We start from the raw sequence: 22,990 nt of genomic DNA on the forward strand, positions 1-22,990 counted from the left end.
GTGACTGTGTCGAATCAACTTTCAGGGCACCAGTGTTCCAAGGATGAATATCGGTTTCTAAATCATCAATTAGCCCCACACCTCTAGTACACCACAAGGAATCCGATCAAATTGGAAACGCAAGCAAATTATAAGCCTCCTTGTTCAATTTTGGCAACGTGGACAGAACTGCAGACTTATCTGTGCAAGGTTGTGGATTGTTGGTTAGTTGCAGCAGAGTGAAAATACAATTATTACCCAATGAAAATATCTACTTTATTATTCAACATACAGATCTAGTACACTACAAAATACAACCCACCCTGTAAAGGGATGCAGAGGACAGACAGCTTCAAGATGGAAAAGGGATGCACTCTGGATAATGACAGGAGATTAGTTGGCAAAGTAATTAATCACAATAGTTCAAGATTACTTGCTTTCAAGACAAAATGGAGCAACGGGTCGCAAAATGTCAGGAGGAGCCTTCAGAGAAGGACCAGGGGGACAGAATCACAATGTTGCCTGTACTTGTAGAGGTTGTTGGTACTCAACAGGGTGGAGATGGTTTTAGGCCACTTTTCAGCTTCTGTGACAGAGTTCAAGATGGTAGGTATCAGGCGGCAGGCAGGTTGGCGAACAAGGCTGGACAGACAGCTGCAGGCTGGCCAACATGGTGGCTCATGGTCAGGAATCATTGTCTCAGGGCTGGTTGGGGGGTCTGAAGCACTGATCGAGGCATCTCAGACGGTGTGAGCAAACTACAGCCTAAAAACAGTGAGCAGTGCAGTTGGTTGCAGTTGGAGGGGCTCAACTGGCTTGCAAAAGCCCTTTAAGGTGGACACTGGTTGATGCCCATCAATGCGCTCCTCCTAGCTTCTATGCTGGTCTAGTGTCATCCTATACGGTGGTCAGCCCAAAGCTGAGGAGAGTGTTGCAGGCGCCGGTCTTGTCCTTGATTTGGTTCAGTGACTCTCTGATGCGTCTAACTTAGGAAGCTTGCTTGCAGAGCCTATCAGTGCAGACTGTGTACTGGCTGGTTACCAGTTCTGGAGCTGCTGGAAGGTCCTCTGGATTTGTAATCTCCCTTTGTTCCTTGGCAGATGTTTAGGGGAGGGATAAGGCTTCCCTCTTTGGAAATTCTGGCCTTCCTTCACTGGTGGAAGCTGTAAGGCAGACTGCACCTTCAGTCAGGGTCCAAATGAGTTATTGTTGTTACTCCTTGCAAAGTCTTCAGGTGATCTGCCCAAAAGAGGGGGTTAACCCTGTTATGAAGCCAAATGGGCCACAGTGATTGGTGTAGTCTAAGCCTACCTTAATGAACCAATCCTGGGTCTCCACCAACAATCTCCTGTATGCATGAGGTCATAACCAGAGTGCTTTGCAACAGAAAAGGTAAAGGGGTGAAAACGTGTAATACTAGGTCCCACCCATCTTCCTGTATGTTTTGGATCAACGGGTATCTCTAGTTAATGGAGCTCTCTGTGATTCCTGATTAAAGCGGCAGGTCCCCCTTGAAGCTGCTGTGAGAAGAGACTTTCTGTCTGCATCAATCCACATACTCATATCTTCTGAATGGGGTCCCCCTGCAGGGGTTGCCTACTGTGAACACTTAGTCCCAGACATGACAGGTCACTGCCCTTGATAATGAGAGGCGGGGAGCTGGCTTCAGGTTGACACAGTTCATATCAAAGGTTGTTGGGGTTTTCCTGCCTTTTTTTAAACCTGCAGCCTGATCTCATGTGGGCCTGTTTGAGTTATATGCTATTAGCATGTTAATTGCTGCCACCATCTGCAGAGGGTAAACAAACATAGCAGATCCATGCTAGCCTTTGATAGTTAATTATCCCCCTTCCGAGATGCATCATGTATTCCACCAGTCAGATCCCAAATAAATATGACAGGGAGGACTGCGCCTATAGGCTGGGTCCACCCAGAGTACACGAGTCTATGTGGATGTTATGCAGTGAGCATAGGGAAATGTGTGCGGATTCGCCCCACACATTTTCCGGAGGTTGATATACCATCATTCAATTTCATATAAAATTTCAAAAAAGCCCAGCTGTGCACACACCCAGCCGGTGGATGGTTGAATTCCTAACAGTGACACACACTTACAAATGTGTTAACATTTTTTAGATGTTCGGTGTTGTCAATACCAGTATGTGTCTCTCGAATTAATTTCAGGTCTCTTTGTTTCACAGTCAGTGGACATCTCGGCACTCACTTCGTCCCCAAATGCTCACCTAATTCGAGCTTCAGCAAAACGTCAGCTTATCTCCAGTTGAGTGCGTCTACTTTTGGCTGTAGTTGATTCATTTCTGCTTGGTTTTTACACGTCTGTACATCATCCTGCGAAATATGTTCATGTTCACTTACATTTGAAAATTTGAGAAGTACTGGAATTGTTGAAAACGGTGCTGCGTAACTTCTCAGTTCTTTCGAACTCTAGCCATAGCCAGTAGCTGGAAGACTCCCATTTTATCAAAACAGTAAAAATAGAGCATCGTCAAGTAAATAATTGTCAGTCTCTGGCATTGTCCACATTTCTTGACACTTAACTGTGGATAATTAATACAGTGAAATGTTATGCAGCGCTCAGGTCCTCATTAATATAACTCCTCGGGGAGAGATTTGTACTTGGCAAAATTAGCCTTTGCTCCAGTTTTGTTTGATGATTTCATGCGCGCGCCGAGAAGGCGTCCTGCCGCCCCTGGCACAGCTCCCCGATTCCCCATTAACACCTCAGATAACAGGAGAGCCGGCGCTTTGATTGAGTGCCACGTTCGCATGAGTGAGGATTCAAGCTCCCCGGCAAGTGCGAATTGATTTACGTAAACAAATTGCATGTTTTTTTTTTTATTATTATTATAGGATGAAAAACGTCATCTTTAATCCTGCTCGGGTATCATGAGGCATATCCGTGTCCTCCTTTAATTGAGCAGAAAATAGCCATACACGGAGATGTGTGTGTGTTTTTTTCTGTATTTCTGGTACTCGATCGTCCCTGTAGAGTTGCAATGTGAAGTTACTGCTTATCTGGCGGAGAGTTCATCATTGCTATATTGCATTACTCTTTGACATTAAACAATATAAACACCCCTGTCTTTTACTTTGTTGATGCTGCCATTTTCTAGATCTACTTAATCATAATAACGTCTCCGTGCCGCACACCGGATGCAGATATTAATAGGGTCGCGCTTTGTTGGGCTTAATGGAAAGACAAGCGTATGAATTTATCTTGCAAAACATATCGCTATCGTTTTCTGCATTTGAAGGATGAGCTCATTTTACGAGTGTGTGATAGACTATATGAAACGCACAGCCTGCGGGCTTCAGCCAAGAGGCTCTACTTTGCAGAGAAGCCATTTGGGATGAAGCGCTGCTGCTAATGCAGCCCCTCACTCGCTGATGCACAGGGCCCGGTTCATGGAATATTTACCAGGTTCAAAGTGAATGTGCACTGCTGAAAAGTGACTTTGCACCCAGCGCATGGTCATTTTTGCAGTTCAAAATGACTTTGTCCAGACTCTGCACTGCAAAAATACACTTTGCACAGTTCCATGAATCAGGGTTTGTGTCGCCGGTGCAACGTCCCTTTTCAGCAGTGCAAATTCACTTTAAACCGTGAAAATATTCCATGAATCGGTCACACTGTCACAAGCATCATTCTGGGAAACATTTCTGCATTTGAAATGCACACTTTTTTTTTTTTTTTTTTTTCCCCATTGAAAAAGTCTTTGTTAATCAGGCCCTATAAATGGACCCGAACATCACCAAGAAGAACGGCTAATGACGAGATGCAATGTGTGCAGATTATGAGGGTAGATGCACATTGTGGAAGTGTATGTTTGCACAAGTGTGTCATGCATCCATATAGTCACTAGTGCAACTGCTCTGCCGTGCAACTTTGCAGGGGTTATGCAATGGACGATTGCATGTGTCTTTTCTAAAAACCTAAATAAATATCCTGCAAACAGATCAGCGCAGAATTGGAGGAATAGTACGGTGCCGGCAGCTGATGACCATCAGACTACTTTACACAAACAGAGGAAGCGTGGCCAGTCAGATCATGGATGTAATTGCACAGAATCCTCAACTTGGCTTGTGTGCAGTTTGTAAAAACAGGTGTACCTGGCTATGTGCACACCCACAAATCATACACGTTAGCCTTTGTCATTTGGTTGCAAAATACATTTTGGTCAGAAATCGTTCGTGCCTAGAATTAGAGGTACACATAGGGCCTGATTCACAGAAGTGTTTCATAATGCTGCAATCCAATTGAAAAATGCCCTGTGAATGTGGCGCATAGAGTCATATCAATATGCCTCTTGTGTACAGTCCTGCTACACAACAGATGTTTCTATTAAACCAGAATTAGGTGTAAATTAGCTATTGCGTGAAATTTTCTTCCAAGTTTTTCATTAGGAAATCCAAGGGCAAGACGCTAATGGCATTTGAAAACATGCCAATTCCTAAATAAAACACTTTAAAAACGAGAGATTGCTAATCGACAAAACTCCCGGACAGCACACATTGATCGCCCACCCCACACCCCCAACAAAAGAAAATGGAAGCCCCTTATTTCTTAGCCATCAGACAGAGTAATATTCATTGAAGATATGCTGTGAACACATGAGCAGGCCTTCGAGTAAGGCTCTGGGGGCATTGTTGCCCCTCCATGGTTGTGCTCAAAGATTCCGGTGCCACAGCATCAGAGCAGTGCAGGGCATCCATGCAAACACACCTGGTGGAATTGCCTCTTTCGTGTCCCAGATGTCCAGGCAAGTGGGACGCTCAAATTCAATTGCCACCTGACACTAGTGCCCTGTAAAGCTGCTGCCCCGTCGCGGGTCGAGGTTGTCGGAGGGGTAGAACACGGAGGGTTGTGAATGCAGGACAGTGAAGAGAGACCAGAGGGAACGGCCGAACCTGGGAAACATTCGGAGGTAACTGGAGTTCATGGTTATGGGCTCAATACATATCTTTTTTAATGCGTCTTTTAATATGTCTAAGCCACCCGCGCTGATAAAACGTGTCTCTCCTCGCTGTAAATGGCAGTAAACATGCAAGCACAGGTTGAGCTCATTTCCCATTACGAGTGTGTTCGCCTCTTTTCAGATTCCACTGTTTTCCGCGGATGATAAAGCCGGGCGTTCGTTCCATGTGACTGAACACGCTTTGGATCTCACGCACTCCCAGGCACAGCAGGTGACTGTGGGCCGCAGTCAGCCGTGCTGCGCGCCGGCGCGGTGGGGGTGGAGGCCGCGCGCACCGCGCCTGGCGATGCATCCGATGCCTTCACACAGGGCGGGGGAAGGACCCGTTTAAGGCTCACCCTTGGATAGGCGTTACATCAAAGCAAGGGAGGCGGCGGCTGCCCAAGCGTTCCAGGAGCACTGCTCGCATGAACCCTCTTCACTGATCTTGCCACGTGTTACAGTGGTTTCCCATTGCACTCTGAAGCTAAAGAGAACATGGACAATTGCGTATTATGATGTGTACACATTAATGCAATGCCTGAACACGTTAGAATGTTCTGGTGCTTGAATGTTGCATAGTTTGAGTCGGTGTCATGCATATAAACGAAGACACATGCCCTAGAAAGGGGTTGGTACAGGGGCGTTGCTAGGGGGGGCGGCTAAAGGGGTTATAGCCTCTGATCTTTTGGTTGTAGCTTCGGATAGAATCTCAGGAGCTACAGCCAAAAGGCTAGCTAGCCCCCAGTCCCGACAGTTCCAACATCAGCTTAGCCCCGGGTCTTTTCTAGACCTAGCAACTTCCCTGGTTGGTAGCAAGGCACTACGTGCGCCAGAGATGATTAAAATACCCATGTGCATGACGTACATTGTGGCTACCATTGGTCGTGTTTAATTTCATGACAAATAATATCCCCCGTTGGTGGCTGGAAATGAGCTTGGCAGGGGTGCCTGAAAGACCCTGGGCTTCATGTTATGGAAAACTGTTTGCAAAACAGTGTTGACAGCGAATTGCGCATCATGGCATCCAGCAAGCCATGCTTTGATTGCAGAAATAACACACGAAACGGCTGCCTATACAAATGGCCAATCATTAAGGCATGGAACTATGTATAAGACAATTACAGAACCAGTTCTCCTTCCCCAATAGCCAATTCCCATCCTTATGTGGCCATCACCAATGGAAAATAAGGCCGCGTTTTACCTTAAGATGATACCGTATTGGGCTTCAAGGCCCACCCCAATTATCTCTTAGGTTATCTGGGGCGGCTTGAACCTTAGGTTCCTTCCGCGATACCTGTGGAAATAGTTGCGTCTTTTCCAATCGTGTCACGTTTCAATATAAATGAACCGCAGGAGATAGGAAAAAATCTATATTTCTCGCGATACCCCGAAGCTTCATGATTTGGCTCACTGAGTTGCTTAGAAGAAGTGTGCACTGAACCGATTCCAGACACATAGAAAACCAATAAAGACAGACCCTGCCAAGGGGGTGTCTATATTGCATGTGTCTTATCAAATACAGTTCATTTAAATATCATGTCCTTTTTTTGGTATGTATAAGTGTATCTTGATACTCCATTTCTACTTTCCAATCCGTCCCCTTAAGCACACTATGCCAGTATTCTGTTATTTCCTTGTAAAGGTGATGCTATAGACCACTGCATAGAATGCAAATACCCTACAGGAGGGAGGAGAACTGGGTGCAAAATATACTGGCAACATCTATCGAGTATGGTGCGTATAAACATACTACTTCCCATTATATATAAAGGCTCCTGTGAGTAAGGGGGTTTGTACAGTGCATACTGCAATGCACATCAGCTCCTGGCACTTCTTGGTTTTGCCGGGGAAACCCCCCCAAGTAGAAGTGAAGGTTGAGGCTGCCCCCGTGTTTACAGAACTATCAACACATGTTGAAATAGCCTTCTCTGAAATGCATCCCATGTTCTTTTTTCATGTATTGTCAGTGAGGATTTCCAATAAACTGAAAGTATTACAGCTTTTTGTCGGTTGACATTAAATTCAGCTCAGAAAGAAGCGGAAGCACTTTGAGGTAAAGAAGATGTGCTATGCAGCAAAGGCCCATCTTTATTAATTCATGAAGTGGACACTGCATGTCGATTTGGGACTTGGCACTGGTGGCTCGAGAGAAAATAGAGTGTGTTACAGATGTCTACAGACCTAGAGGATCTCCCGAGCTACAGGAAGTCTGCTGGCTCTTTTAGGAATGGTTGTGATAGCTATATTATTTAAAAAAGTTGAATTTTTCCTAACCTGCCTTGAATTGCAACATAGAATGAAAGAGAGTAGGTTAGAAGAAGTAAGTTCCAGAGGTAAAGCCAATGACAGGAAAGCGGCTGTGAAATCAGTGCACATAGCTGGTACATACTAGCAGGTGCATGTATGATTCCTCCTATCATTGTGGGTTTAGGGTATTGGTCTGTCAGCTTTGCCTTTCCTGATGTATTGGACTACAACTCCCATCAGCACTAGCCAGAATACTTAATGGTGAGGGGTCCTGAGTGTCGTAGTTCAAGACGATTGGAGTGATGCAGGTTGCAGATCAAAGGCGAAGGTGAATGAGCGCTTTGGACTTTGGTTGGCTGGAATCTCTTTTACAAATTTTACTCACGAATTTACTTTGAATGTATTTATTTTTCACTAAAAAGTCAATAAAATGACAAAGTGAATTGTAAATTGAAGAGAATGAGTCCACTGTTCTATAAGCATTGTGCTTTTGCTAGGCTGATGCTGGAACATTTGGGCCTGTGCATCTGTCAAATTAGAGTGTTTAATGATCCTTTATCTGGATGTCACAGCACACTTGTGTGCCTGTTTAGGGCAGCCATTTTGGGTTGTACAATTATTGATTTTATTCTCAAAGCAAAGAAGCAAATGGATTGGCAACATATGTGTATTTCTTTATTTTCATGACTCGCAACACAACTTTAACATTCCTTATTAGCCCACTATATTGTGTTAAACACACTAAATATGTACATTTATGTATGTATTTATTTATATACAGGAGGAACAATGCTCTTTTGATCACAAAAGAACATACAATAGATGTGAAATCAGGTTTGACGGGAAGCAGTTAGATTCTTACAATGGCATGAGTTTGAGGGACCATTCTGACCAGGTTGTGGAGGGGAGTAAATGGAACAGTCACCGGGGATAAAACATAAGTAGACACACATAGATTAAGGGCAATGAACATTGGACATTTTTAAGTGCAGTTAGTCGGCACGGCTAGCTGTGCTCGGGATGTGACCATGATGGGTGAAGTACAGGAGTGGAGGCAGAGGAAGTGAGGGACAGAGGCAGGTTAGAGGTGAGGGTAAAATCTTAGCTAGCAGGCAGATAAGAGGTAGGTTAAGAGGGGAACTCAGGGGTGAGGATGTGCTTTTAGTTTGGTTTTGAACAAATCCGTGTGGACTGTTTCTCAGATGTCCGGGGGAAGCAAATTCCATGCAGGTGCAGCAAGAAGAGAGAAGGAGCGATAATGAGAGGAAGAACAGGGAGGGCGAGGAGCCACAGGGGTAGTCGAGGAGACAGCAGAGATTACGAGAAGGCTTGTAGATTTGGATAGAGGAGGATAGATACAGTGGTGCCTTCCACATATCCTTTACATAGCTGGCCTGACCTCTAATGGTTGACTTGAGCATGTTTTTGTGGCTTTAATAATTGTGTGCAGTTACCATACCAAAACCCAGGAAGGGTTTATCCAGAGAGATTATCCTGCTACAAGATAGGTTGGTTCACAAGTTTCATGGTTTTGGATCAGAGGTGCAGACATTGAATGCATCCTCTGTCTGCAGTTACTTAGGTGTCACAGCAGCTGTTAAACAGGGCATGTGTGTCGTTTGACCCTGCCCTGTGCCACAGAAGTGTCGGTGATGCATGTCAGGAAACTGATGCAGAAGGTCACGTGTGTGTACTATGATTATGGTGTGGAGCTTTAGTAAAGCAAGGTCTGAATAGCAGACCAACCTTTTAGAGAATTACCAGCATAACCACCATAAAAATCTAAATCAAAGAGCTAGGGCTTTCACAATTCATCAGATGGCACGTTCCCACATTCAAAAGGAAAACCTACATCTTTTCCAGTTGAAGAATGTGCATTATGATATACCGTACACGTTATTGTATTTTTATTTTGTAAGCAGGACAATCATAAAAGGATAGGCCTCACACTAAGTGTATCTGGACAGTCTGTGTAGATTTATGTGGTCACATTGATAAGCATTTGTAGGAGAAGATCTGTAGGGATGAAAAAGGCTACAGCCAGAAGGAAGCAGCACTATAGGCTGATGACAAATACATGTTTGCAGGATTAACAAAATAGCGTTCTATAAATAAATAAACTAAACTAAAACCCACCTATTTGCCTAACTGTTCTCCATCTTTCTATAGCTGACTTTGTATGAAACTGTACTGACACTGTAACCTTGTCTGTCATTTTCTCATCTAATTTTCTGGATGAATCAGCACATAGATGCCCATGGGCTTTGTGCGCTTTATACATGCAATAAATAAATAAATAAATGGAAATATCTATTCCTGATTGTTGGAATTTAAGCCCCTAGCGTTTGCAATTGAAATATCAAAGAATGGAGACCCTCTTCTACTTTTCCCTCCGTTGAAAATGTAGTAAAATCAGGTGAATTTTGTCCACCGCGTACTCAATTTGTGACTCTGATTCTGTGTCCAGAGATCATGGTTGTGGAACATACAAAGTCCATGATTTAGGCGCAACCAAGGGAAACAATGTCTGTGTTGAACCGCACATTCTTTCAAAAGGCCTAAGTTCTGTTGCAAAATATCACCCATTGATAAGGTTCCCTTGCTCTCGACAAAAAGAAGGCGAATTGCTAAGACTTGCCACACAATGGCCATCCTTTGTGGAATTCCAAAAATGGGAGCATCTTGCTCAGAGAAAACACGTGCAGACTTCCCATTAGATATAAAAGGCTGTTTATTTCATGTTATGATGTGTGCAGTGGTGCAACCTTGCTTTACATTATAGCTTTCAAAAGCTCAACATGAATAAGTGAGTCATATTTGAATTCCTGAGTTACAAAGTGTTTTTTAGTGGATGCAACTCATTGAAAAACGGGTTGTGAATCAGGCCCATAGTGTGCCCAGAATTAAGGAATTTTTGTTTATTCTGTTAGTGGTTCTAATTATGTGAACGTGTATGTGGTAAAAGGTCTGTCCAATGACAATTATGTCTTTTTTCGCATCACTGCTGTTGTGTATTCCAAAATCATTCATCTATTCGTCTCCATCCGGTTCTATTTGTTTACTTTTTATGGCCCGCTGTTACTGCCAACCATAACATATGTTCCCTTTGAAAGTATTGCAGTTTTCAGTTCATCTGTGTTTCTTCTAAACTGAAAAGAATCACATTTACTTTTGTTCTCAACTCCCCTTCATTTTGAAATTGACGCCATTTCACTTGCGTGATTCCAGTAGCTGAGCCGTTTTTTTGGCATAACATGGTTGTTCTTGAGTGTGATTTAATGGAGCTTGCTGCACGATTGTGCACTTTTCAGAGGACAAAGGCAGTCACTGTAAGGCACTGAATGGGTTACTCAATGATGACATGACATTCTTCCCAGGTCAACCGTTTTGCCACGTCATTTAGTTCCCTGTCCTTCAGCAAACCTGTTAAGTTAATTGCCTACTGGAAGTCTTTCAAAAGGAATGGTCGTCTGCTTTAGAAAAATATGAGTCGATGCAAACCAATAATAATTAGATTGCAGATCCCAGACCCCATGCCCTGTGAGTGGAACAAACATGATGAACCATTGCTGAGTTATTTCTGTTTGCATGGTCATACGTAGTTGCAGATTCATCACACAGGCATCTTCCAGGGACTGTATGATGTGTTTCCCTATTCAGAATAAATGTAGAGGCATCGTACATCACCATATATAGTTTATGGAGAGTAATATGAGCTAGGTTAAAGCAGCATGTTTTTCCATGAGCAAAGATTCTCTGCAACCTTTCAGGTAAATGCCCCAAAATTCTTTCAAATGTCCTAAGGGGTTATATTCGTGTTTCTAAAGCCTCCAAATGGTGTAGTTTGTCCTATATTTGATGAGGCAATTTTTGACTAAGGTATGGACAAAATATCACCACATCAAGGACATGCTTTTGTATTATAGTTGATAGCGCATCATTTATGTTTTTTTTTTAAATTAGCCAATAGATTTTCAGTTTTATAAGCTTCAACATACGCCAAATGTAAACTGCTTGAAGATTTTAAACTCACATTTAGAGACATAAATGGAAAAATATGTCTATTAAAAATCTACAATTAGAGCCCTCCTGATCTCGTGCCACTGAAATTGGTCCTAGAACCCTATGCCAAGCACAGTTGTATGCAGCGGGCTATGCCCTAAAATCGAGCATTATGTCCCCACATTAGTGTGAATTGCAAAGTGGACGTTCTATGGAACTATGGGAGAACTAAATCTCTTTTGACTTTAAATTCTCAAAATGTGTGTAGCTTTCTCTGGAAGCTTTAATGTGCACGCTGGGAAGCGTTTTCTCTTCTCATCTTAATAGCAACAGTCTCTGGAGGAAAAGATTGTATATTATATGGGATAATCATAAGATAAATTAAAGTGCTGTAATTGTATTCCTTGCCCTTATGCGGTCATGCCTTGATTCCCGGGAAATTACGCCAGAATACAACCTCCCCGTACTTCAAAGCTTGTTTTCCCAGGTGGCAAAATCCAATGATTTTGGATATACTGGTGTTGAGTGATTTCATGATTTGGTGTGGCAGTTGTCAGCATGAGCAGAGGAAGCATTAGAATGAGCTATGAGGTCAGCTGTATGACAGTATGGTGAGGACAAGTAAAGCGGTTGATGGATGATGGCAAATCCTCTTTGGGAGGGCTTGAGTATTGAGTGGGTGGCAATGCACGATGATACGGATGAAAGTCAGCATTCCAGTCTTCAATTAGTGTGCATTTTGTGTTGTGGTTGATGTCACAGATAGGTCTGAGGCGGGTACAGTTGCAAACTGTGTAGACCTCTTTGTCTAGATGGTTACAAAATTCCCCAGTTGTACATGGGGCATTAGTCAATAGCAACGCTTGGACTCCTGCATAAATCATGATAGTTTTGTTTTAGTCGTCCATCTACAAAAAAAGATTGGACCCCTATAAATGAAGATGTGCGACCCAAAAACACATCCCTGGGCTAGATAAATACCAATACAGCAATCATAATAATGTCTACTACCTCAAATGGCAAACAAGTGAGCTCAAAGAAAAACAGAACAATGGCAATCCACAAAGTGAGCTCACTGACTGTTCTTTTTCCTTTGAGAGCAATACTATCTACTGTTAAATGTGTAAATGACACATACCAGACACAGGCAACAATACAGTCATGCTGAATGTGAAAGCCCATCTTCTGAAAAGGAACACAGTTAATAGCCAGTTCTGTGGTATGCTGTCTACTGAGGAATGTATGCAATCACAGCTTAGCTCACAGTGCCTTCATTCTGGCCCCTCCCCCAAGGACGGCACCGCAAAATGCTATGCAACTCTTCTCTGAATAAGAGTAACCATGTCAACCCCAGACACATGTATTCCACCTTGCCGGGCATCATCCGTGAGGGGGAAGCTGTGTCTCTCTAGGTACAGAGAGCATGGGGTACATGCATGTATTAATGTTGTTTACTTAGGGTAACTCCCCACCCTTGTTTTTCTCAATTAGAGAAAAATGTGAGTCCAAACGTTCTCTGCCCTAGTAATAGAGGAGCCTCTTCAATTTTGGTAATTAGCTTTAACCCAATAAATTGATGAAACTATTTCGAAAGCTCTGCTGGGCCTCAAAACGGTGTCACCCCTAGATGTGGTCCCTCTTCACATTCTGAAAGCTTTTCCTCAAAGGGCCATTGGTATGTTGACTGATTCACTGCAGTACTCTTTTTCAATGGGCATTGTGCCGCCGGCCCATACACATGCAGTAGTGAAAAAGGCTAATTTGGATCCTCCAGTTCCTGCTAACTACAGGCCTATTTCCTTGCTTCCAGCAATGATGAAGCTGTTGGAGGCAGTGATTGCCCCTCAGATTTCAAAATATCTGGAAGATAACGATTGTCTTCATCCCTTTCAATCAGGCTTTCGTCCCAAGATTCGGACTTATTTCGTAATGATGTCGCTGCTAGAAGATTTTGTCCTGCTCCAGGAGCAGAGAGGCCGGAGTACTTATTCTCCTGGATCTCTACGCGGCCGGCCTTTGATACGGTGGATCATGAAATTCTACAGACTAGGCTGGAGCAAGCGGGCGTCACCGGTTCTCTCCTGGCACGGTTTAGGTCTTTCTTGGAAGGCCACTCTCAAACAGTGTCCTTTCAATTGTGTTTCTCTTCTCCTGTGGAGCTGTCTTGTGGAGTCCCACAGGGGTCGGCCCTATCCCCTCATTTGTTTAATTTGTATGTTTGAATGCTGGCTGACCTCATTACAGAATGCAGAGTTCTCTTTTATTCTTATACGGATGACACGCAGTTGATTGTCCAGCTAGACTCTTCTGAAGCTGCAACTCCCATGAAGCTGCGTGACTGCTTGGAGAAAGTGGGTAGCTGGATGGCGGCTAATTGGCTGCAATTAAATGGAAACAAAACCAAGGTACTAGCAGTCGGGCCCCATGGGAGGGATCACCTCTGGAATTCACACTATTGGCCTGAATCACGTGGTCCATGTTCAGCCCCATGTGCCTCGGTAAAAAGTCTTGGAGTAAAACGCCTTCCAAATGGATCACGGGAAGCCCAGATCTCTGCCATTTGCAGCGTTGATTTTGGAAGATTGAAAGCTCAGAGGAAAATTGTTCCCTTGCTCCCCTCAGAAAACTGCATCACGCTGGTGACATCTACTATAATGGTCTCTTTAGATTACTGTAATGATATCTACTTGGGACAACCAAAGTACCAGATACAGAGGCTGCAAGTCCTTCAGAATTCATCAGTTTGACTGGTGTGTAAGGCTCTTTGTCTCACTCCTTCTTTTGCTCTTCTACACCGGCTGCACTGGCTGCCAGTGGCAACGCGGATCGAGTTTAATATTTTGTGCATTGTCCACTGTGCCGTGCACAATGTCGGTCCTCATTATTTGAAAAGGAAACTGGAAAGGTATTGTCCACTAAGAAGTGTCTGTTCTGAATCTCAAGTACTTCTTAAGATTCCTAAATACAATCAAAAGCGTCTTGTTGGCTGTTCTTTTTCACTACTGGCCCCCAGCTTGTGGAATGTTCTTCCGCTATATCTGAGAACACTGGCTGAGTATTTATCGTTCAGGAAAGCACTGAAGACTCACATGTTTAGCTCTTTTTTCCCCTTTTAGTTTAACTTGAGGAAATTGAATCTGTGAGCTGCTCTCCTCCCAGCGCCTAGATGCCCTTGTGCCATAGTTCACGCGTTTATACATTTTATAATAATAATAATAATTATAATAATTCTCCAGTTTCTGCACAAACACAATTATTCATATTAACAATTATTTTGCATTCCCACTGTTACCGATATATAGTTACAAATACATAGCATTAATGATCATTGTTCTGTGAATGATTCTAATTAAGTAATGCACAACCTCCTCTGGGGTTCACTGTATGTTTGTTGATCACAGGTCTCAGCAGCAAATGGCACACTCAAAGAACTATCTGACAATGAAGACATTAACTCCATTGCAACGAAAAATAATTTTAAAAAACAGCCCCATATCTCAGCAACTTAGTTGTTGGTGGACAATTGGAGGATAATATGATCTATAGACCGTCTACAAAAGTCAAGCACCCTATGTTAAGCCATGAAGTACTCCCGCTTGTTTCATGTGATTTTGCTGCTTGAAAATAATCTACATGTAATTTAGCGAGGGCACTCTGTGTTCTCTTTATGTGTGTTATTATGTACCACGAAACTACAGTAACAAACGAACCACAATGGGGATGGCCATTTATATATGCAGCACCACAATTATAATAAGCATTTCTTTACAAAAGGAAAGGATTCATCAAATAACAGAAGTGCAGCAAACTACATTGAAACTATTATTTGCAACAATTTGGCATCACTCCCAAGATGATACTTATTCCTGTCTTGCCCGTAGGGATTGTTTTAATAATCACCTGTCTCTGTGCAGCTTGTATGATGTGCCATGTAGTGAGTATTGCAAATCTGTGGCAGCTTTCCTAAGGGATGATCTCAGCATATGTGGGTGAGTGCCAGCATGCTGTCCCTGAAAACTACTGCATGGTAACCATTGTGCAGCAAACACTGGGCCTGATTCACAGGGCATTTTACAATGGGATTGCACCATCATAAAATGTGTCTATGACTCAGGTTCACTGTATTCTATATTGTTTTGTGTAGCACAATATGCAGAGCTTCTCTATACATTACGGATCACCAATCGAGAACATTCTTTGCTTATTTACATCCACTTAAACTGAATCATGGAGGTCATAATCTAATAAAATTGATGCATTCTACGTGAACGGTACTCTTCAAAGGACAATTGCAGCAAATACAAAACCATTAGTAGTACAATATTCAGACATTCAAAATGTACATTCCCTCTGGTTTGGTTGGTTCATTGTATATATTTGTATATTGTCGAAAATATTCAGTGGCATAAGAAGATCATCGTGCACAAACTCTGATTATATATAGCAATCCAGATTCCAGCAGAACTTCAGTGCCATGACTGCCACCCTCCAGCTTCTATATGACTCTTGTAGGGGTGAACCCTGTCAGCGGGTTCTGCTCAACCAGTCAGCTGCCTTTGACAATGGCAACCTTTGTGCCTTGAAACACTTGTGTATAGGTGCGTTATAAATGCCATATCATATCATATATCATATCAACAACAAATCTCTACTCAACTTCTTTACCATTTAGATGGATTTCGATGACACTGTTTCCCAGTGGTTAGTCTCCTACCATACAGACAGACAACAATTCATCCTGACAACCGCTCAAGACATCCCCGCACTTCTCTGTGAGCTGTGGAGTTACAGAAAGGGTCATATATGCTCAGTCATCTTCAGTCTGGTCTTCCTCACCAACATTGATATAAAGATGTACTGATATTCCAATGACAAGGCACCTAGATTTAAAACACAGCAGGCTCTTCTCTCAATGGCCCACATCAACAGAATCACAGCCACTCTCACATTTAGATATTGCTACCTCAGCTTTCCCTGACATGTCCTCTCTGTATCCCTGTCCTTCATTGATAGCACTTGGGCAGTTATAACAACTCAGACTACATGTATCACTTGCGTGCCTGGCAATGGCTGTGGTGCAGCCAGCAGCCCTGGCTGCAAGATTCTCCTCGTGCTGCCTCATACCGGCACACAGCAACCACCTTTCCACACACCATATGCCCCCCTCCTGGCTTTCCCTCATGATTTTCCAACACAACTTGACCTTCCTAACTGTCTTCCTCGGGATCTCTCTGCGCTTCTTCAAAGCAATAATTCTTGATGCCTTTCAATTCTTCCCAGGCACTGGTCCTCCCACCACAAAGATGATCTGCTACAGGGAGAGACACCCACCATGGCACTGTTGTGGATTGACGGCATACCTTCCGCAGCCTTCTCATTATTCACTCCCATTGCATTGTGTGTGTTTGTGAATGTGTATGTTTGTGTGTGTTTGTGTGCATGTCTGTATGCACATTCGGCCTATGCCTATGCACTCAGTGCGGGTGATGCTGAGGTGGGCGAAAAGGGGAATTAGGGTATGGGGCAATCACTCAATTAAAAAGGTTTGACCAAGCCGTTGAATACCTGAGGTTGAAACAACAGGTAGAACCCATTTTGTGTGCTTATTTGGGTATGCTGCAGAATGTGTGTAATCAGTGCTACTAGCCAAGCAGTCACATCTCACCAACGTTTTCAGATGTCTGATGCAGAGCAGGGTGGTTGAGTAAGAAAATCTCCCTGATGGATCCAGGGTAATTTGCTTTTAGATGCATTTAGATGCATGATGTGCCCTTGGCATCACAGGTGACTTGGACATTGATGGCATGCTAGGTTTCCCTGTTTTGGTCAAGGTGTTCAGTTTGGTGTTGTGGCTCTAATGCAAAGAATCCTGGAAAGTGTGCAGTGGGATAGAAGTCCTTTGCTACCCGCTGCGTTGCCTGTATTATGTGCAGCTTTACCACGTGGTTGTAGAAGCACAGGAGAACATCTGGATTGAGTGGGCTGCAATATGCCCCCTGTGATGACTGTGGTGATCTGGAATGAGAAAGTAGCAAAGAAATGCATTGCTGCAAGCACTTTCACATGGGGGTATGGCACGTGAGGGTGTGTTGCTGGAGATTAATTCTGGTTCGTACTCATCACCATGTTCAATATGACATTTGGTGAGAATCTGTATCTGAACACACACCTCCTCATACGGCATTCCAAAATGGTGGATTTCATGCTGTGGACCCTCTGTCTCCTTACGGCATGGTGGGCTAGCGCAAGTGCTAACAGTGTTGGATCTGCCACTATGGCAAAACGTACCAGTGCAGCCTGGTGTGTTTGTACTTTGCTCTTGCTCTGGATTGGTGTCACATTTTGGAGCCTTCCTACCTTGCCGGATGGCACTATTGTTTTGTGAATGGGGGTATGTCTGATCTGTTGAGTATTGATAGTCCTTTGCCTGCTGCCTCCCAATCCACTCTCATGGAAATCCCCTACATCGAGATATAATATTCTGAATCGACAGCCATAATATATTTTTTATAAATGTGTAAATACAAAAAAAACAGTGTATTTCAACCTTCAGATTCAGATTACCATACTACCCTATTTTGCAGGTATTTCTCCATGCAGAACAGATGCTCCAAAATGCAAACCTGCTGTCAATGTGGCATCGTATGCCAGCACAAAAAGAGCAATCTGCCAGTAATCAAAGACACCTTTACATTTTTCTTTTGGACCAAACTGCAGAATGCTAAAAATAACTTGCTACATTGCTTCGATTATGTTTATGGATAGTGTATAACGTATTTATGTAACGCAGAAGGAAAAGGAGCTGCAACGTTGCGCAATGTCTTGCCAGAAATCTTTCAACGTGTTAATCTTTGAAGATACAACAGCATTTCAAAGATGCTAAATCTCTGTAGAGAAAAAATGCAATTATAAAATATAATTAAAATGAGAGTAGGTAACTTGTTAATGCTTATGTTAATTATTTATTAATCAATAGCATTTGGGCTGAACCATTTCTATTACTACTACATATAATAATGGTAATACCTATAGTAAGCGAGTACGTAGTAGCAAAGCGCAGCAACATGCTTTGTAGAGAGTACTTACTAAGGGGCTAGTTCAAATGGGCATACAGAAACCTGGATGTTCTGGTGGAATTCTTTGATTGGTATATATCTACTGTATGCATATTCCGAATTTGAAACACAGGGACATATAATGAATTGCCCAGTAACACTCAATTGTTGGTAATAAGTGGGAGTTTGTGGGGAGAGACGGAAGGGTTGCAGCCGAGCAATGAAAATGTTTGAGATCATTTGTAATTAAATGAATACTTACACATACATTGGTTTGAAATGACAATGGAATCCATGTGCATTTGCCAACCGCAGCAGGTCCCATTTGTACCTATGATCACCCACAAATTCTGCATGCAGCATGATTCCCAGAGAGTCCCTTATTCACTACTGTGGCGGGTGTTATTGGCCCGGGTCCTGAATGAAATGCCTGAGCAGAGCAAGGACGTTTAAAGAGGGCCCCAGGCCGATGACACCTGATCTGGCCTGCCAGATCGGGTTTTAAGGCCATTAGAACCCCGGGTTACCAAAGCGGCAAACAGGGGTGCTAAAAAAAAAATAAAAGGATTTTCCTTCCTACAACGTTATGCATGCAGCATCCCGTTGTACGAATGAAAATTCTTTACCAACATGGCCACCATGGAAAGGAAAGGCGCGGCTCCGTTAGGAGCCATTCTTCCCTTTCCATGGAGGCCGTTCTGAACAGAGAGGAAGGTGCGGCTGTGGCACCCAGTGCCGCCGCAGCCTCAATAAGTTGGGGGCAGGGTGATTAGAAACAAAAGAAAGGGGGAGTGGGGGAAAGATAGCAGCGGTGGGAGCCAACCATCAGGTGGCTTGGAATGCGTGCTTACACCAGCGGTTCAAGCCCGCCTTCCTAGCCACCTGATTGGCTGGCTCCCTCCCTGCCCTCCCGACCGGGTGCTAGTAGCATTATGTGCTTGACGCTCTTTGAACATGCACATTCACCTGACTGACAAAAAAATGTTCCAAACCATTAGCATAGGACCTAGGATGTGCAACTTAACATGGCAAGGTGAAAAGTGAAAACGTTTTTGTTGACATTTTTATGTGACAGTGTTGGTAAACTGTGGGCGAAAATGATTACAATGTTCAAATTTGTTCATACAAATTAGCCCAGCTCACAAATACGACGCAGGATTGGAACAATGGAAAATTGCCCGGTGAGCAAGCGCCCTGTTTTTTGTGTGAAAAAGATTGCTTCATTTGCATGTGTAGGTGTGCCCTATATTTGAATTGCCCAGAAATTGAAACTCATCCTGACACACACTTTCTACGTGTGAAGTTGATGTAACGGGATGTTGATCGCCCGCCCGCGTGTTATTTCACAGTTATTTCATTGCAACTCGTTGCAAATGGCCGATTTCTATTTTTTATGAATCAGGGACTATATGCAGCACCTACGACTTTTGGATATTTTTAATCAAAAATGTATTTGCAGTGAAAATAATTTGAAGATATATTGAGATGCTCATGATTCATTTGAAGCTAGGGACTTCTTGAGTAAAGAAGCACACCTAATTTACTTGGGCAGTCAGTATTGCTTTCAAATATACTTGTTCAAACATATTCACAGATTTGGATTCCGGTGGTCAATTTTTGATTGCTCACAAACATTGCTCCAAAATGTGACCTTATAAAGAATAGTCATATATACTCTTTCTGATTTCTCCAGCACCAGGGAAAGATTGGTGTGAAATTCAATGTTGGAACGGATGACATAGCCATCGAAGAGGTCAACGCAATCATCAACGATGGGAAGTACCATGTAGTGCGCTTCACAAGAAGTGGGGGTAATGCTACGTTGCAGGTCGACAGCTGGCCGGTAATTGAACGCTTCCCCGCAGGTAAGTTACGGACTCATGAATGTCTGAGAAGGAAGTACTCCGTCCTATGTATTTTTGTTTTCTTTCATTTTAAAATTTCAGCTTCTGTAAGAAACCTTCAAGCTCCATCAATGAAGTCTGAGATTCATTGGCATAAATGTGTGTGCTACTCAACGGCTCATCTTGTGGTATGGCAAACTGAATATTTTATTTACACTAGAAAAGTCAGCGTCACAGAATCTGTAGAAAGTCATGCACCACACTGATTATATGTGAACATTCCAAAGTGCAACCGGAGAGAGCTAAAGAAAGAAAGGCTTTGACAAAAGCAGCATTGTGCCAAATTAAAGAACATTGAACATATGTAATATTGCTATACGTGCATTGTATGTCTGTGCGGTAACTCACAACCCTTCCGAAGGAATTCATTTACCAACATAGTACAGCAGCACTTAAGCTGCGTGTGCGCAGAGTTGTTGGAACCGAATCTCCTTAAGCGATTAATCACTTTAAAGAGCCGTCCACTTATGAACGTCTCTGCTGGTTATTCAAGAGTGAGCTGTGTCCCGGATGTCTGCGTGTCATTAATATTCATCAGTGATGAAGGCGGCATGGCTTGCTCGTGTGCAGCCTACTTCCTGTATCAAATGAGTGCAAGGCGGCGGGCAGCCATTTGCACAAAAAGGCACTAGCACTCATCGGTTTTCTACGTGTATAATAGGAAACCAAACCATTAGAAAAGCACATGTAGAACTGGAGCAGCTGATTAACGGTATGATTAAACTTCTTTCCAGTTATGAACTCGATTTAATGACCTTCCTTTGTACATCAGGGATCCTGTTTTTGTGAGTAATAATGTACTATATATGAACATAGAGCACTTCATGAATCCATTGTGGGGATATTGGAATTCAGGAAAGAACATATATGGTCATATGTGTTGCTTACCACCATTAAGCAAAAACAGTATGACTCATTTTGATATATACTGGCAGTACATATGAGGCCTGATTCACAAAGCATCCCATTGAAAAAAGTTTTGTGATTCAGGACCCGTGATATTTTCCCGGGATGGAATAACCCCTCCCCCCTCCCATCCCATTAGTTAAATCAGGCATAGAGTCAGTGAGGAGGCCTGCCTGCCGGAAAGGATTCACCGACATGTGACCTGATTAAGGGGCTGATTCATGGAACTTTTAGAGCGGTGGAAAGTGAATTTGCACTACCAATAAACAGCTGATTCACAGAGCGGCGCTAAGTGTAGTTTTGCAGTGCAACATCACTTTACACCACTTTGAACCAGTGCAAAGTCATTTGCTCTGCAAAAATGCATGTTGCCCCTCTCTGTGTGCCACAGTCTTTGTTGGCAGTGCAAAGTGGCTTTGCAGCAGTACAAAATCACTTTGCACCACGCCAAAAAGTTCCATGAATCAGGCCCTAAAGGATTTGTCGGATCTGTCAACTTCCCGCTAATATAGATGACATGGAAAGAGCAGGAGGACCCTATGGTGCTGGCTGCCAACAGGCATAGTGCCATAATTACTGCCCCACTCACCACTGCATGGCCTGCATACTCAGGAACAATGCATGTCTATCTCATAGAATGTCAAGCCCAAAGTCTGCATGCAATAGAAATATCTATTTTTTCTAATGTTATCATAGGGTGTCCTTGCACAACACATATTATTTTTCCATTTTGGCATGTGGCATGTATGCCAGTGCTGAAAATAGAAACGTAGCATTTCTCAGGTGGCCAATTTCTATGGCCGAGGACTTATGTGTCAAATGTGTCAAAAATATATTTTTTTCCCTCTAGATTTGACATGCCTTCTTCTTCTAAAAGAAGTATTTCTTGAGATTTCCGCCATGGCTGATTTATAACTGGAAATCTGTCTGCACTAGAAATATTTGTTCCTATATCAAGCATGGGCAAGACCTGTTCATTAAACAGTATTTTTTCTGTTTATATTGTAAGGTGTTCTATTGCATGGCTTATTATTTTTCCTATTCTACCATGAGAAGTAATAAATATATAATTATATCTATTTTCCCTCAAAAAAAATATTCTCTGTGCTTATCACAATGGAGAGTAATATTGTTGCCAGATCAACTAAGCCTCTAGATGTTCCCCTATGGGTACCCAGCGTTTTCTGAGACATTTGGTCTTGGAAAAGTGGTTGCAAAAGGGCACATCACTTGGTCATGTCCACTTGCATATTCTTCAGACCTTTTGAACCACAAAATCTACAATGATCATCATAGCCATCAGCGACTTAAATGTTGTGTGTCTGGGCTGAAATAGTTGAATTATTACAATGAGCCTCATTACGACTCAGGCGGTAAGGGTTTTACGGCGGCGTAAACAGCGCCGACCCTTACCGCCTGAGTACGAGGTCCCTTAGCGCCATGGCGGATTTAACACCTGCTTTTAGCAGGTGTTAAAATCCATGGCGCTAAGGGACCATGGAGTTAATTACGCCACCGTAATGTACGGTGGCGTAATTAACGCCTTCCCCACTCCCATTATGCCCTATGGGGCAAAATGGGAATGGGGAAGGGAAAATGGGAAAATGGGGATTTACCGCCCCGCCAAGGTTGGAATGGGGCGGTAAGTCCGCCTACAACCATGGCGTAAACGTAGTTTACGCCATGGTGGTAAAGTCATGGCCCAGGCGGTAACTTACCGCCTGGGTCGTAATGAGGCCCAATGTCACAAAAGATGGAGATTTGAACTCCATTCACTGTAACATGTCAACATGCACCTTCTACATCTGGCTGATGATCATGCTCTTCCCGGCCAGAAGTGCTGCAACGCATCTTATTTCTGTGCCTTCGCCACCTGCCCTGTAAAGGGGGAAACTATCTGTATCAACAGTCAGAAGAC

The 22,990-nt window shown here is 43.2% G+C and overlaps 1 protein-coding gene across 27 annotated transcripts in view; it reads left to right on the forward strand.

Annotated features, from left to right (window-relative positions):
• NRXN1 (neurexin 1) overlaps positions 1-22,990 on the forward strand; it is a 2,019,102-nt gene that overhangs the window by 1,836,724 nt on the left and 159,388 nt on the right. For all 27 annotated transcript variants that reach the window (XM_069608380.1, XM_069608381.1, XM_069608367.1 and 24 more), the window contains one exon: positions 19,956-20,127. In XM_069608380.1, coding sequence (XP_069464481.1) covers positions 19,956-20,127 — 172 coding nt within the window. The remainder of the gene's footprint in view (positions 1-19,955; positions 20,128-22,990) is intronic.

This window comes from Ambystoma mexicanum, chromosome 4q, assembly GCF_040938575.1.
Source record: "Ambystoma mexicanum isolate Mex_15411 chromosome 4q, UKY_AmexF1_1, whole genome shotgun sequence".
Classification (NCBI taxonomy): Eukaryota; Metazoa; Chordata; class Amphibia; order Caudata; family Ambystomatidae; genus Ambystoma; species Ambystoma mexicanum.